Raw genomic sequence first — 17,739 nt, forward strand, 5'->3', positions numbered from 1 at the left:
CTTCTTTTTGTGACTTCGTTGACAGAAGAGGGTTGGTCTACTATGCTATACATACTTTTAAAGCAACAGCTCACGAATGGTTTGTGGAATCGAATTTCAAACCGGCACACGCATTTATTACAAAGAAAATTCATACACTGTTGCTGTTCCTACCATAGTCTATGGATTCATAGCGGGCAGTAGGGTCAGACAGGCCAGTGAAGTAGTTCCGAAAACATTTTCCAGAAATTCTCTTGAGCAGCTGATTCGACAACCTGCTCGCAAAGGAAATATTTTGGACCTTGTAGCTACAAACAAGCCGGCAGTGACACTATAGTGAGAGGGATTAGTGGCTATGGTGTCATCGTAGGGACGATAGTTACTAGCTAATAAATCAGTCAGTTAGGCTGCAAGAGGTAAAAAATTACAAGAATCATTGAGTTCAAATATGATTGATGTAGAGGCTTTATGGTCAAAGTTTATATCGACTGCAAATCGCGCTCTACAGTAGTATGAGCCGACCAAGTGGATTATAGTCGCAAAAAACCCACTGTGGTTTAATACAAAAACTCTGGAAGTGCTGAGGAAGCAGATTGTTGCAATTTCGGTTAAAAAGACACAGAAATGTTGACAGACAAAAGTTAATAGAAACCGGTGCGTCTATAAGAATATCGAAGAGCGAAACCACTGCATTGCCGACATATGTTAGCAAAAGATCTTGCTGACAACCCGAGAAAATTCTGGTCTTCTGAAAAATAAATAAACGAGTCAAAGGCTACTATTCAGTCACTCGTCGACCTGTCTGATGTTGCAACACAACGGAGTATACAGATAGCTCAAGTATTAAATCCTTCGACCGTCGCACAGAGGGCGTTCGGAGGACGTAGAAAAAGACATCTCTATCGTTAATAACTAATTGAAACAGTTGTAATTAAGTAATTCATCTGGTAGGATGGAACACCGATTCGCTTTCACACAGAGTACTGGACGATATTGGCTTCTTATTTTATCGCGAAGCTCTCGTCCAGCGCAAACTTCCAAGCGACTGGAAAAACGCAAAGGCGATTCCTGTGTTTAAGAAGGGTAAAAGAACTGGCCCGAAAAATTGAACACCAGTACCTTTTAGCGTCGGTTTACTACAGAATTCTTGGGCATTTCTGAATTCGAATACAATAAATTTCGTTGGGACAAATAATTTGTCCACAAATCAGATCGGATTTAGAAAGCATCACTTGTGTGAAACTCAATTGACTTTTCCTCACACGGCACCGTATGCTGCGAACCATGGATGAAGGGCAACAGACTGATTCAAATTCCTAGATTTCTGGAAAGCAGACCACTGCACTACTGCTGACTGTTTACGAAGGACAGAGTTAGGTTCTTGGATACGTGAGTGACTTTGAGACTACTTAAGTAATAAAAGCGAGTACGATATCTTTGAGTGAAAGTGTTCATCAGGGAAAAGGATATCGTCAGGCATGACCCAGGGGAGTGCGATATAGAACGCTTTTGTTCTCTTTAAATACAAATTATCTGTTAGTGTGAGTTGAAATCAGCTACTGTCTGCTGAAGACCCTGGGGCATACGGGAATGTGCCCTTTCTGAGCGATTGCAGGAGGATAAAGGGCGCCTTAAACAATTTCTATTTGGTGTGAAGAATAGGAGCTTGCTCTGAATGGAGAGAAAAATAAGTTCAGATGAATAGCTAAAACAATCCTGTAATTTTCAAATTCTGTATTAGCGGTGTGGTGCTTGATACAGTCACGTCAGTTAAGTACCCGGGCGTAAGTTGCAGAACGATATGAAATACTAAGAGCTCGTAAGGCCGGTAGTAGGAAAGGAGGATGATCGACTTCCGTTTGTTGGCAGAATTCTGGGAATGTGTTGCTCATCTGTAAAAGAGTCCGGGATCAGACCACCAGTGAGAATCGTTTTTGAATACTGCTCTCGTGTTTGGGATCACCAGCAGGTCGGATTCAGGGAAAACATCGAAGCAATTAGGAGGTGTGCTGCTAGATTTGTTACCGGTGGGGTCAATTGAAATGCGAGTGTTACCGAAATGCTTCGTGAACTCATATGGGGATCCCTCGAGAGAGTACGACGTTCTTCTCGAGGAACACTATTGAAAAGACTTACAGAATCGGCATTTGCGCTGACAATGGAACGATTCTACTGCCACCGAAGTAGATATCTCGTAAGGACCATGTAGAAAAGGTAAGTGGTACTGGAGATCGTACGGAGGCGTGTAGACCATCGTCTTTACTCTCACTCTCTCTGTCTCTCTCTCTCTTTCTCTCGCTTTGTCTCCATCTCTCCATTTGCGAGTAGATTAGGAAAAGGGATTACCGTCCGTGGTACAAGGTACCCTCCGTTATGCACCGCATAGTGGTTTGTTGAGTATGGACGTAGATATAGGAGTGAGGCACGATACTGCAGTCAACCTTCAATCATTGGAGTACCTTTAATATCTTTCATGTTTAGAAAACAGTGCATAACAGTGTCTGAAATCTCCGCAACATGGCACAAATTTCACAAGATGCAAATGGAACAGTGACCCGAAACTGTAGACTAAATTTTTTTTTGCTTCACGTCTATCGTCACCAATTTGTAGATACTCAACTACCGGTTACGGTTAGCAATAACCATCTGCATTACATTACTTTTGATGTCAATTAGTTTTAAAATGTTCAAATGTGTGTGAAATCTTATGGGACTTAACTGCTAAGGTCCTTAGTCCCTAAGCTTACACACTACTTAACCTAAATTATCTTAAGGACAAACACACACATCCATGCCCGAGGGAGGACTCGAACCTCCGCCGGGACCAGCCGCACAGTCCATGACTGCAGCGCCTGAGACCGCTCGGCTAATCCCACGCGGCTTAATTAGTTCTGCTTATCGTCTCCATAAAGTCAATTCTTTAACAGTTTGGTACTAAAACACGTAATCGCTAGCAAACAAGGTGAGCGTATCGGAGCCGGCCGCGGTGGACTCGCGGTTCTAGGCGCGCAGTCAGGAACCGTGCGACTGCTACGGTCGCAGGTTCGAATCCTGCCTCCGGCATGGATGTGTGTGATGTCCTTAGGATAGTTAGGTTTAAGTAGTTCTAAGTTCTAGGGGACTGATGACCACAGCAGTTGAGTCCCATAGTGCTCAGAGCCATTTGAACCATCTGTTGAATGGAATCTCTGACTTTTTATAGAGACGTGCTGCATAACTAATTAACGTCGAAAGTAAGGTGAGGAAAGATCTGCAGATGGTCATTGGTGACCCAAACCGGAAGTCTGAAGACCTACAAGTATGTGACAATAGACGTGAAATAAAATAGATTTATTCTAAGAATCGCTGCGAGTTATGTTTATGATTATGACCAATAAAGTCTTGTAGCGTGTGTGTACACCTTTCGTCAGCGATTAAGCTTTTGCAAATGAGAGAAACTCGTACATTTGAAATCATGAAAAGCTAGCATTTCTTGTGACGTAAGCCATGCGAGCGTAAAGCGCGCTCCGTCCAGGTAACAAAACGTTTCCCCCGGAAACAGCTGCCAGGAGATCCCTGAGGCTGCCGTTAGGAGAGCGCGTGCAGATACTATCGCGGCACTTTGCAGATGGCATCGCGCTTGCGTAAGTACGCAAAGTGACGTGGCTGCGAGGCGAGCGTCTGCATGCGAAGCAGCCGACCGCACAATTGCTCGTTAACCTCGCTGTTTCCTACAACTGCCAGTTTGCCTCCTAATGATCGAGCTTCTGGAGGATTAACGATGCGTAATACCAACGCACCGAATGGAGTCTCACTCGTTACACTGGTGGGTCGTCTACTAATTAAAATAAAGCTAAGTAGACTATTTCAAGTGCACGTTTACATTGTATAAGTATAAACATATATTACGTACTTTGTACAGGGTGTTCCAAAATTTCTATACTAAAATATAAGCCAAAAACTGTCTGCGCCGCTTGTTACTGTTATTCGTATTATCGGATTCCACTCTTACAGGCAAGTCCGTCTCTGATGTCAAACTGCTATTCACAGTTTCTGCATAAGTAAGGTGACAGTAACTTTGGGAGCATCAGACATCATCACCTCACGTTTAACTCACATTTTATTAGTTCTTTCGAAACGTAAACTAATGTTTGAATTTGCCTTGAATTCAGTTCCCCCTATGATTTCATTTTTTTGTTTAAAACATTACTATGACAGAATTAAGCGTGCAGAAATGTATTGTGCTCGTAAGTTTATCGTGTAAGAAAGGATGTTATACTACTGTGGCATTTACGCGGTGTCCGCGTGGTAAGAGTGTGACGTGCATGTTGAGACAAGGGACGTCAGTGGGGCGGTCGGATTGTGGGGATTGTCGCAAAGGGGCAGAAAGGAGAGACATGCGGGAGGACAACAGTGAATGTCGAGCGGTCACGATCGACAGTGTCTCCACGGAAACGACAAAAATTAACAGTTCTAAAAACCATGTGGAGGGTGCAAGAAGGCCTCGAGCTTTGTGAGTAAATAATAGCTGTAGTACTGGATATATTACAGTGTCTGCCAAAGTATCTAACATGATTGAAGTAGATGCACTTGGTACTAAGTCTGTAAAATAACTTTTGGTGCCGAGAACGTAGGTGATTAAAACTAATCTATAGTTGAAGAAGAAATACAGTTGTGGGATTCTTCTATAACGTAATCGACGAATTTTACGTCGTAAATTTATAGTGATGTCACCGTTATGGGAGCGATGCCCTAAAGCACGTTCTTTCAACATGAGTACAATGGACTCAGTACTCAAGAACAGACATGTTGCCGTGAATTAGTGATTCATTGCATAATTGAAGTTTTGCCACACATGACAGTTAGTACCAACGGTGGCGTTGCTTTCCTGGAGTGGTAGTGTGTGCCCCTACTGCAGAACTGCCCAATGCAGGCATCCCCCCCCCCCCCCCCGCCTCCACCACCGCCACCTTGCACAAATCCTAGACAATGGTCAGCATACAATGACAGCTGAAAGGAGTCGGTAGTGGAACAGCGAAGCGAAATCATATTAGATGGGAACTGGACAGTAGCAGGCCAAGACTCTGCGGGTGTCTGGGCCATGGCTGGCATGTCATCTGGTCTTGTATACGCCCCGCCATGGCAGGCACAGGGGTTTGGCGTGAGACCGGTGGCACCTGGAAGGATGGATGTTAAACAACATACTTCAGGTACTTCACATATAGCTTGTAAGGGGTTCACTAGCCTGCTGGAGCAAATGTAATTTCGTCAAACCAGGTATATATGAAGGGCTTATTTCAATAGTAGTGCAACGGCCTTGCCGCAGTGGATACACCGGTTCCCGTGAGATCACCCAAGTTAAGCGCTTTTGGGCGTGGTCGGCACTTGGATGGGTGACCATCCAGGCCACTATGCACTGTTGCCATTTTTCGGGGTGCACTCAGCCTCGTGATGCCAGTTGCGGAGCTACTCGACCGAACAGTAGTGACTTCGGTCATGAATACCGTCTTAACGGCCAGGAGAGCGGTGTGCTGACCCCACGCCCCTCCTATGAGCATACTCCACTGAGGATGACACGGCGGTCGGATGGTCCCGGTGGGCCACCCGTGGCCTGAATACGGAGTCCTTCGTGCTTATTTCAATAGTGGTACAAGTCCATTGTTCTTCATTCTGAGATATAGAGTCTTAAATGAGCGCTGAAAAATCTGCAGTTGAGATATTCAAGTGGACAAGGGAATTACCGTCCCATTCTACGTGGTAGTCGCGGCTAGTGTCTACTACTTTGGTTCAATGGGCTATGAGCACTATAGGACTTAACTTCTAAGGTCATCAGTCCCCTAGATCTTCAAACTACTTAAACCTAACTAAGCTAAGGACATCACACACATCCATACCCGAGGCAGGATTCGAACCAGCCTAGAACCGCTCGGCCACAGCGGCCGTCTAATTCCAGTTATCAAGCGTTTCCTGACGGTTAGAAGATTTAACATGTTTAGAAATTTTCGCAAAAAATTAAAAAGAGAACATAATTCACTGAAGATTGATGAACAATTCTCATTCCGTATGTTTGTACATGGTTATATTCTTGCATCCAATTGACTATTATTTGATTATGAACTGTCCATCGCTGTAACTTTTACTGTTGTATTTTCAGCCACATTTATATCATTGTAATGTAGAGATCATATGGTATTTTGTAATAGTATTTTGCCGTATACTGAAATGTCGTTTTGCATTTTCAAGGCATTTGTCAGGGCAAAGAAAATTAAACTGGAAGATGTATTTTAAAGAATGTTACACCGAAGGGGGTCATCAGTATTCATCTAAAGGAAACAACTGATAAAAAGTTTGGGACTTGCATGAGTGATACAAACAGAAAAGAAGAGTATACAGAAACTTTTACCTTCTTCTTGTAATGTAAGCATTACATTCGATTTTTCTTTTAAATTGAATTTTTTTATGTCATGATATTTACTTTTAATATTATAAAATGACCTTGAGTAAATCAATTTGCCAATTAAAACTTTCTTTTAAGGTTACGTAATCTTTCCTCTTACACCAACAACATTTGATAAAAATGCAATTTTGGGACATAATGGATCTAGGTAAGCAATGGTGAGTGACAATATGAATCTCAAAAGCCGAAGATAGAACAGACAGGATCACTTTCACTCTCCATTATTGTTAGTGTGATTGAGGAGTTTAATTTTCGGTTCAAAAATTGTTCAAATGGCTTAACTTCTGAGGTCATCAGTCCCCTAGAACTTATAACTACTTAAACCTAACTAACCTAAGGACATCACACAGATCAATGCCCGAGGCAGGATTCGAACCTGCGACCGTAGCGGTCGCGTGGTTCCAGACTGTAGCGCCTAGAACCGCTCGGCCAGCCCGGCTGGCTGCATAGGATGATATTTTGTGACTTTTACTTGTGACTGAGTGGTGACTAATGACTTTGTAACAGGATTTTTCCTCAACAGCTATATGGTTCAAATGGCTCTGAGCACCAGGGGACTCAACTTCTGAGGTCATTAGTCCCCTAGAACTTAGAACTACTTGAACCTAACTAACGTAAGGACAGCACACACATCCATGCCCGAGGCAGGATTCGAACCTGCGACCGTAGCGGCCTCGCGGTTCCAGACTGCAGCGCCTAGAACCGAACGGCCATTTCGGCCGGCTAACAACTTTATGAAAGGGATAGTTGCTTCTCACCATGTAGCGAAGATGCTGAGTCACAGATAGGCACAACAAACAATGGGAAAGTGAGCTTTCGGCCAACAAGGCCTTTTTCGAAAAATACACACACACACACAAGCAAACGCAAATCTCACGCACATGCAAGCACGAAGACAACCACTGATATTTTCCAGAAATCTAAGCCCAGGATGGAGACTGGCGAACCTCGTATTATTGGTAGCCCACCAATGGAATGTCTCCAGACAGGTCTTCGGCTTGAAATCTCATTGATTGTGTTGAACCGTCTTCAGTGACGAGTCCCAGTCACAACTGAACCCTGATGACCAGTGAATACTTGTCTTGAGGCTGCTCGGTAGTAGTAGGCTACCATCAGGACAGTCGTCCATCGTATGTCCCAACAACCAGGAGTGATGGCCTGGGGTGACACTTCACTACACTGGAGGAACCCTTCGGTTGTCATCTGCGGCATCATACAGCATAGCGGTACGTCGAAATTTTACATCCCGTTTTGTTGCCCCTCATGGTAAGCCATCCTGAGCTTACATTTCAGCAAGATAATGACCGCCTGCCCACGGTGAGAGTTTCAATTGGTTGTCTTCGTGCTTGCCAAACCCAACTTTGACAAGCAACGTGGCCGGATCTCCACCAAATTGAGAATGTTTGGAGCATTATGGGCAGGGTTCTTAAACCAGCTCGGGGTTTTGATGATGTAACGCGCCAGTCGGACTGATTTTGGCAAGATATCTCTTAATAGGACATCAAACAACTCTCTCAATTAATGCCAAGCCGAATAACTGCTTGCATGAAGGCCAGAGGTGAACTAATGCACCATTGTCTCGCTCAATTTGTGAACGTCTCTCTCCTCTTGAATAAATCATCAATTTTTTCTGAAATAGTGTTTCATTTTTTTTTTTTTGTGTAAATGTACATCACATCTATCAGATTCCGTCCCATTCGGTTAAATACTTCGTGGTGCGCTGTTTTCTTTCAATGTGTGCACCTAAGGAATGAATACAAACATTAGGCATCGGAGTATAGACGAAGGACATTTTGTAATTACTGTATGAGCCTACAACTAAGAAAAATAAATGTCAGTTATATGTTGCTCAAATTGCAAGCTGTTGTGGTTCAGGCAGTGATTCAGGTGTAACAAATAATGTTAAACATCTTAAGAAACGAGAAATGAAATTTGTTTGGTTACAAGACCAATAGCCTGAGTTCTAACTGCACCAGATGTTTTGAAACGAGGATTTAAGTTTAACATGAATGAAATTAAAGGTATTACGTTCAGCGTATTTTGGAATTGTGTATGTCATACTCCATCCAATCCTTCATTATATTTGTAGTTTTGATGAAGGATCACACTGCTTGATGTATGTACCGCTATCGTACTAGTTTTCCTTTTTCTTTTATGAGGCTTAATAAAGGATTTTAAAAGACTTCAGATCAAAGTACTTTTTTCTAGGTGTTTAAAGCTACTTTGTTTTTTTGAAATACTCGGAGCTGACGAAAGTCATGGAATACCTTCTAATGCCATGTCGATCCTCCTTTTGCCTCGCTTAGTGCATCAGCTCGAGTGGGATGGGCACGGGAAATAGTTGGAATACACCTGTAGATATAATGTTGCCGGTGCAGGTGTTTGTGCACGAACTGACCTCTTGATTACAACCCACAAATGTTCTCTAGGATTCGCATCGTGTGATATGGCTCGCCAAATCACTCCTTCAATTTGTCCAGAATGTTCTTCAAACAGGCCGCGGTGGTCTAGCGGTTCTAGGCGCTCCGTCCGGAACCGCGCAACTGCTACGGTCGCAGGTTCGAATCCTGCCTCGGGTATGGATGTGTGTGATGTCCTTAGGTTAGTTAGGTTTAAGTAGTTCTAAGTTCTAGGGGACTGATGACCAAAGATGTTAAGTCCCATAGTGCTCAGAGCCATTTCTTCAAACAAATTGCGAACAATTGTGGCTGTGTGACATGGGGCACTGTTATTCATAAAAATTCCATTGTTGTTTGGGAACATGAAATCCATGAATGGCTGCAAATGGTCTCCATGTGGTGGAACAGACTCATTCTCAGGCAACATTCGTTCACTTGGACAAGAGGACCCAGTCCATCCCACGTAAACACAAAATCCACCACCAGCTTGCACCGTAGCTTGTTGGCGACATGGGTAGATATCTTCGAGGGATGTGCGCCACACCTCCTGCCAACTAAAATCGGGACTCATCTGACCAGGCCAAGGTTTTCCAATCGTCTGGGATCCAACCGATAAAGGCCACGAGCCCAGAAGAGGCGGTGCAGGCGATGTCGTGATGTCAGCAAAGGCACTCGCATCGGACATCTGCTACCGAATAACATTGACATCAAATTTCGCACCACAGTCGTAACGGATAAGTTCGTTGTACGTCCCACATTGCTTTCTGCAGTTATTTCACGAAGCATTGCATGTCTGTTAGCACGGACAACCCTACACAAATGCCGCTGATTTCTGTCGTTACGTGAAGGCTGCCGGCCACTGTGTTGTCTGCGGCGAGATGTAATGGTTGAAATATGGCATTTTCGGCACGCTCTTGACACTGTGAGTCCAGCAATACTGAATTACACTAAAGATTACCGAAATGGAATGTCCCATGCGCCTGGCTCCAACTACCATTCCGCGTTCAAAGGCTTTTAACTCCGGTCTAGCACTTTAATCACGTCTGAAACGTTTTCGCATTATTCACCCGATAGCTTCGCCAATGCTCAGGCACTTTATACCTTGTGTATGCGACACTACCGCCATCTGTAAATGTGCATATCCCTATCCCATGACTTCTGTCACCTCGGTGTAATGTATCTTAAGACGTGCAGGATTGGCATCGTCTTCCCCAGGCGCGGTCAAGGCATCCAGGGTTGCCTATCTTCCCTTGCATTAAATATTCTCTTGGACCGTTTCAATTTGCCCACTCTGTATACCGATAAAGGACAAGGTGTAGATCGCCACCACACTCTCGACGGGTTGTGTGCTCTGACAGTGTGCGCTGAGTGGCAGGGAGCCCTTATCGCAGCACAGTACCTTGGTGTAGCGGGACAGCGCCCTCCACGCCGGGCTGAGGTAGACGCTCGTGACGTTGTAGTGGCCGCGGCGTCCCGGCGACCCCTCCCAGCCGTCCAGGAACCCCAGAAACGCCGATCCTGAGGGCACGCACAACACCACAACACATACCGTCAGACGTCTGCAGCTGCTCTCACTACTGTGTCGCTGCTGTCCGTGAGGAAATTACTCGTGACAGAGACTGCAGCCTCATCATGACATACAGGATGCCAGTTATTGAAATATATGATATACCCTCATAACTTCTAAACGACTTGCGTTGTGACGTTCAAACAGCATTATTGGCCGCGGGGCATTATGGGAATTAGTATGTGCAAGTATAGTTTGGTTTTGCGTTGAAGCCCACATTCATTTGCATGGAGTCGTCAATAGGCAAAATGGGCACATTTGGGGGACTGAGAATCCGCATTTCGCGATCGAGAATTCTCTTCACCCTCAACGGGTGACTGTATGTTGTGCAATGTCCAGTCACGAAATAATGACTGAAATATTCCATGATGGCTCACTGACTACCGAACGATACGTGAAAGGTTTGGAAGATAATTTCATCCCTATTATCCAGAGTGACCCTCATTTAGTCAAGATGAGGTTCACGCAAGATGAAGCTTTGCCCTGTCGAAACAGATATAAGGTTACAGTTAGGTGGTTTCTTATTCTATGACAACACAACTGTGTAAGCTGTAATGGCATTGCTTAATATTGCAATTTTTTCACGAAAATACACGCTTTATACAATTTACAAAGTGACAAGACTGTTGTCAAAATGACGCATCTCGGCCTCTGAAAGTGAACTAATCCTAAACACAACAATATTAAATTGTAACACTCAGAAAGTTAAATAAACCTAAACACAGCTGTATTAAATTCTAACTAGAAGTTTCTTTACAAAATTATTCTTACGATGTTGGCCAGTACTACGATAGATCATCCGAATCTGGTTCAAAGTTCGGTACTGTTTTTTAGGATGACAATCAAGTGTATGGAGAATGGTTAGTTTTGTGACAAGTTGAGCAAAAGATTACCCAAGGTCGCTCGAATTACAGTGGACGCAAGCTGGTGAACGAATAAGTTTATGCCTCTGCACGCAGTATTTACCTTAGCTGCGATGAGTTGTTGTCTGCATGGCTTCTCTCGCCCACTGAAGTTCCCATAAAATCCAGTTAAGCCTTTGCTGAATTTTCCAGCACAAACTCTCCCTATTTTTCTCGATATGCGAGAAGAACTCATCCCTAATCTCAAACTATGGTGATATACACACACACATGGCGGGCGCAGCGTGTATATTATAATGCCTTGTCAGTTCTCGCAACAACAATTAACTACCTGGCTTTTTCGTTTCTCCACAGTTGGAGATCAACGATGCTACAGCTAATTTCTAGCTGGAGATCAGCTGCTGTGAACGCAGTGTTCACACAAATTTCTCCCCTGTGTCGTACAGTGCATTATGCATCCCTTTCCGCACTTGACGCCAGTTGAGAGAAGAGTCCCCGAAAATTTTCGTCTTGTCTTCCCCGTAGGTGAACTCTCTCCCCATCTGGGTTACTTTGCTCTCCACGTCACAGCTTCTTATCGACCAGTTGGAGCGTTCCTCTTATTTTGTGGAAAGTCTCTCTACCAATTACAAGGGTCCTACTATTAAACTGCGTCAAAATATCGGCACTTCTTCCCGTTGCGTTTCAGCCAATTGAACGTTTTGTGTCGGCCCCAGATGATTAAAAAGTTACATGTGTCTATCACGTGTGTACCACTTGCTGTTTGCGTGATCGAATGCGTCACTGGTTTCGTTCATATCCCTTTGGCATTCTGTCCTACTACTTCTGGCGGCCCCATTCGTAGCCCTGCAGTATGCGTGACCTGTCTGGTCGCTGACTCCCGCCACAGAACACCCCCCCCCCCCCCCCCTTAAGAGCTTTCTGTAGTGCCTCCCGGGGTGCGGCCTCTGCGCCTATCTGCACTGGCTTCCACTCAAAACGTTTCCTCTCGCTGCTTGTTTCACCTTCTGATCATTGGCATGCATTATGTAGGAGAGGTGTGTTAATACCATCGATTGAGTGTCATCCCTTTTGCATTACATACATATAGGCAAATCTGCACATTACCAATAATACAAGTTAGGTGTCATATTCACCTTCCCGTTACGATGTATGAACTCGTATGTAAGGTGCGCAATTGACCTTCATTTAATCTGCCATCTTACTCAGAAGAGAGTTTGTTGTCCTGGAGGAGCACATTGCGGACTGCATTGTGGCTCAGGGGTACCCAGAGAGGACTGGAATGGTCCTCGATTGGCCACCGGATCTGAACATATACGACTCCTTTTTATGGGACTGTATTAAAGACAAGGTGTACTTCAATAGCCCCAATACCATTACTGAGCTGAAGACAGTCATTGAGGAGATCAGTGACAGCATCGATGTTCTGACCCAGCGGGTCATGCAGAATTTCGCTATTCGTCTCCGCCACATCGTCGCCAGTGATGGCAGGTGTATCGAACATGTCATAACCCAAATCCGAATATCTGTAGGGACGTTCACATATTGAATAAAGTGTGTGCACGCCGTAGTTTGCAACTAATTCACGTTTCTTTACATAGCTGAATAATTGTCACCCAGTATTCACATATACAGAGAGTGGTAATAACTAAACAGGTGGTCTTCCGAGTGCTGCTGTGCAGCACGCTCAAACATCGTCGATATGTTCATTAATCGGTGCGCTCGAGGAGTATGCTGAAAAATAATAGTTCCACTTTATGACACCAGGTGAAAATATGGCACTATTAGTACTGAGAATGTGGTGTGAATGCAGAAAGAGGGAAAGAATGATCGAACACATGAAAACGGCGCTTCTGGCACGTTTGTCAGTACGTATGCAAAAACATGCGCTACCTAATGTGTTACAAGACATGGCGCTTATAAACAGGGTTGTTCTGGAGCTCGTACCTAAGGTTCTATTGGTGATAGAAAGGTAGTGTCGAGTGTTCTGGGTAGCTCTTGGGTTACAGACCATCTGTATATCCAACAGAAGTATACTCTTATTGTCACTATCCAACGGTACAGAGTAAAAAATATGAATATTCACTTTCTCCTGCTTAGGCTAATGGAGAAAATGATTTGGTTCCTTATTAAATTAGATGTGATCTACGGTGGGCCATGAGGGGCGTCTGGAGGCACCTTTAGTTCATCGGAGGTTCCTTAGGAAAACGACAAAACATGTTAATTTTAATTATAATAATCAACAGACTCAGTTGCACTGTTTACCTAGAATTTACATAGGTTTCAGTCGGGATAATCCAACCTTCTTCAGAATAACAGTAACTACCGTTCGTACATAGTGGACATCGCAAGCTAAAAGTACAAATCCATAAATTATCGTCAGACTGTAAAACGTATCTGGAACTGCCTAGGCGTAGGCCCCACTTCGCGACCGCGATGCGGCGGCCACGAGTGCTGTACTGAAACTCTTGGTGATTCTGTTAGACAGCCCTTCTGTATAAATTCACCCATTAATGCGACGCACGTTCCCCACCGATGGATGACTTGATGCGATCGAGCTCCATCTACTTCTACAGTGTATACATAGTCCGCAAACCACCGTACGGCTTATGACGAAAGCTACCTGGTACCACTACCAGGCATACACTCTACCATTTCACTCGCAAATATTTTTTTTTGGTCATCAGTCTACTGACTGGTTTGATGCGGCCCGCCACGAATTCCTTTCCTGTGCTAACCTCTTCATCTCAGAGTAGCACTTGCAACCTACGTCCTCAATTATTTGCTTGACGTATTCCAATCTCAGTCTTCCTCTACAGTTTTTGCCCTCTACAGCTCCCTCTAGTACCATGGAAGTCATTCCCTCATGTCTTAGCAGATGTCCTATCATCCTGTCCCTCCTCCTTATCAGTGTTTTCCACACATTCCATTCCTCTCCGATTCTGCGTAGAACCTCCTCATTCCTTACCTTATCAGTCCTCCTAATTTTCAACATTCGTCTATAGCACCATATCTCAAATGCTTCGATTCTCTTCTGTTCCGGTTTTCCCACAGTCCATGTTTCACTACCATGCAATGCTGTACTCCAGACGTACATCCTCAGAAATTTCTTCCTCAAATTAAGGCCGGTATTTGATATTAGTAGACTTCCCTTGGCCAGAAATGCCTTTTTTGCCATAGCGAGTCTGCTTTTGATGTCCTCCTTGCTCCGTCCGTCATTGGTTATTTTACTGCCTAGGTAGCAGAATTCCTTAACTTCATTGACTTCGTGACCATCAATCCTGATGTTAAATTTCTCGCTGTTCTCATTTCTACTACTTCTAATTACCTTCGTCTTCCTCCGATTTACCCTCAAACCATACTGTGTACTCATTAGATTGTTCATTCCGTTCACCAGATCATTTAATTCTTCTTCACTTTCACTCAGGATAGCAATGTCATCATCGAATCGTATCATTGATATCCTTTCACCCTGTATTTTAATTCCACTCCTGAACCTTTCTTTTATTTCCATCATTGCATCCTTGATGTACAGATTGAAGAGTAGGGGCGAAAGGCTACAGCCTTGTCTTACACCCTTCTTAATACGAGCACTTCGTTCTTGATCGTCCACTCTTATTATTCCCTCTTGGTTGTTGTACATATTGTATATGACCCGTCTCTCCCTATAGCTTACCCCTACTTTTTTCAGAATCTCGAACAGCTTGCACCATTTTATATTGTCGAACGCATTTTCCAGGTCGACAAATCCTATGAAAGTGTCTTGATTTTTCTTTAGCCTTGCTTCCATTACTAGCCGTAACGTCAGAATTGCCTCCCTCGTCCCTTTACTTTTCCTAAAGCCAAACTGATCGCACCTAGCGCATTCTCAATTTTCTTTTCCATTCTTCTGTATTTTATTCTTGTAAGCAGCTTCTATGCATAAGCTGTTAAGCTGATTGTGCGATAATTCTCGCACTTGTCAGCTCTTGCCGTCTTCGGAATAGCGTGGATGATGCTTTTTCGAAAGTCAGATTGTATATCGCCAGACTACACACCAACGTGAATAGTCGTTTTGTTGCCACCTCCCCCAATGATTTTAGAAATTCTGATGGAATGTTATCTATCCCTTCTGCCTTATTTGTCCGTAAGTCCTCCAAAGATCTTTTAAACTCCGATTCTAATACTGGATCCCCTATCTCTTCTAAATCGACTCCTGTTTCTTCTTCTATAACATCAGACAAATCTTCACCCTCATAGAGGCTTTCAATGTATTATTTCCACCTATCTGCTCTCTCCTCTGTATTTAACAGTGGAATTCCCGTTGCACTCTTAATGTTACCACCGTTGCTTTTAATGTCACTAAAGGTTGTTTTGACTTTCCTGTATGCTGAGCCTGTCCTTCCGACAATCATATCTTATTCGATGTCTGCACATTTTTCCTGCAGCCATTTCGTCTTACCTTCCCTGCACTTCCTATTTACTTCATTCCTCAGCGACTTGTATTTCTGTATTCCTGATTTTCCTGGAACATGTTTGTACTTCCTTCTTTCATCAATCAACTGAAGTACAGGGTGATTCAAAAAGAATACCACAACTTTAGGAATTTAAAACTCTACAACGACAAAAGGCAGAGCTAAGCAATATCTGTCGGCGAATTAAGGGAGCTATAAAGTTTCATTTAGTTGTACATTTGTTCGCTTGAGGCGCTGTTGACTAGGCGAAACAGATGAATCTTTCGTTTCAAAGATTGTGTTTAGTGATGAAGCAACTTTCCACACTAACGGGAAAGTCAACCGTCCCAATGTCTGTATATGGGGCACTGAGAATCCGCGGGAAACAACCCAGTATGAACGTGACTCGCCTAAGGTGAACGTTTTCTGTGCCATTTCAGCCAATAAAGTTTTTGGTCCTACTGTAACTGGACTACAGTATCTGTTAGAGAACTGGCTGTTCCCTCGGCTCGAACAAGAAGCACAACAATTCATATTTCAGCAGGATGGAGCGCCACCACATTGGCACTTATCTCTACGTAACTACCTGAACGTGAACTACCCGAGGCGATGGATCGGCCGCCAGGCAGCCCGTGACAGAGCACTTCATCACTGGCCTCCAAGAAGCCCTGATCTTACCCCCTGCGATTTTTTCTTATGGAGGTATGTTAAGGATATAGTGTTTCGGCCACCTCTCCCAGCCACCATTGATGATTTGAAACGAGAAATAACAGCAGCTATCCAAACTGTTTCGCCTGATATGGTTCAAATGGTTCAAATGGCTCTGAGCACTATGGGACTCAACATCTTAGGTCATAAGTCCCCTAGAACTTAGAACTACTTAAACCTAACTAACCTAAGAACATCATACACACCCATGCCCGAGGCAGGATTCGAACCTGCGACCGTAGCAGTCCCGCGGTTCCGGACTGCAGCGCCAGAACCGCTAGACCACCGCGGCCGGCTCGCCTGATATGCTACAGAGAGTGTGGAATGAGTTGGAGTATCGGGTTGATATTGGTCGAGTGTCTGGAGGGGGCCATATTGAACATCTCTGAACTTGTTTTTGAGTGAAAAAAAACCTTTCTAAATACTCTTTGTAATGATGTAGAACAGAAGGTTATATTATGTTTCTTTCATTAAATACATATTTTTAAAGTTGTGGTATTCTTTTTCAATCACCCTGTATCTCTTCTGTTACCCATGGTTTCTTCGCAGCTACCTTCTTTGTACCTATGTTTTCCTTCCCAACTTCTGTGATGACCCTTTTTAGAGATGTCCATTCCTCGTCAACTGTACTGCCTCTGCGCTATTCCTTATTGCTGTATCTATAGCGTTAGAGAACTTCAAACGTATCTCGTCATTTCTTAGTACTCCCGTATCCCACTTCTTTGCGTATTGATTCTTCCCGACTAATGTCTTGAACTTCAGCCTACTCTTCATCACTACTATATTGTGATCTGAGTCTATATCTGCTCCTGGGTACGCCTTACAATCCAGTATCTGATTTCGGAATCTCTGTCTGACCATGATGTAATCTAATTGAAATCTTCCCGTATCTCCCGGCCTTTTCCAAGTATACCTCCTCCTCTTGTGATTCTTGAACAAGGTATTCGCTATTACTAGCTGAAACTTGTTACAGAACTCAATTAGTCTTTCTCCTCTTTCATTCCTTGTCCCAAGCCCATATTCTCCTGAAACCTTTTCTTCTACTCCTTCCCCTACAATTGCATTCCAGTCGCCCATGACTATTAGATTTTCGTCCCCCTTTACATACTGCATTTCTCTTTCAATATCCTCATACACTTTCTCTATCTTTTCATCTTCAGCTTGCGACATCGACATGTATACCTAAACTATCGTTGTCGGTGTTGGTCTGCTGTCGATTCTGATTAGAACAACCCGGTCACTGAACTGTTCACAGTAACACACCCTCTCCCCTACCTTCCTATTCATAACGAATCCTACACCTGTTATACCATTTTCTGCTGCTGTCGATATAACCCTATACTCATCTGACCAG

At 43.8% G+C, this 17,739-nt stretch overlaps 1 protein-coding gene across 1 annotated transcript in view; it reads right to left on the minus strand.

The window, feature by feature from the left end:
- LOC124605902 (arylsulfatase B-like) overlaps nt 1–17,739 on the minus strand; it is a 386,202-nt gene that overhangs the window by 10,917 nt on the left and 357,546 nt on the right. Inside the window, exon 8 of the mRNA XM_047137849.1 lies at nt 10,214–10,332. Within this exon, the coding sequence (XP_046993805.1) occupies nt 10,214–10,332 (119 nt within the window). The remainder of the gene's footprint in view (nt 1–10,213; nt 10,333–17,739) is intronic.

The sequence above is a fragment of the Schistocerca americana genome, chromosome 3 (assembly GCF_021461395.2).
Source record: "Schistocerca americana isolate TAMUIC-IGC-003095 chromosome 3, iqSchAmer2.1, whole genome shotgun sequence".
NCBI lineage: Eukaryota > Metazoa > Arthropoda > Insecta > Orthoptera > Acrididae > Schistocerca > Schistocerca americana.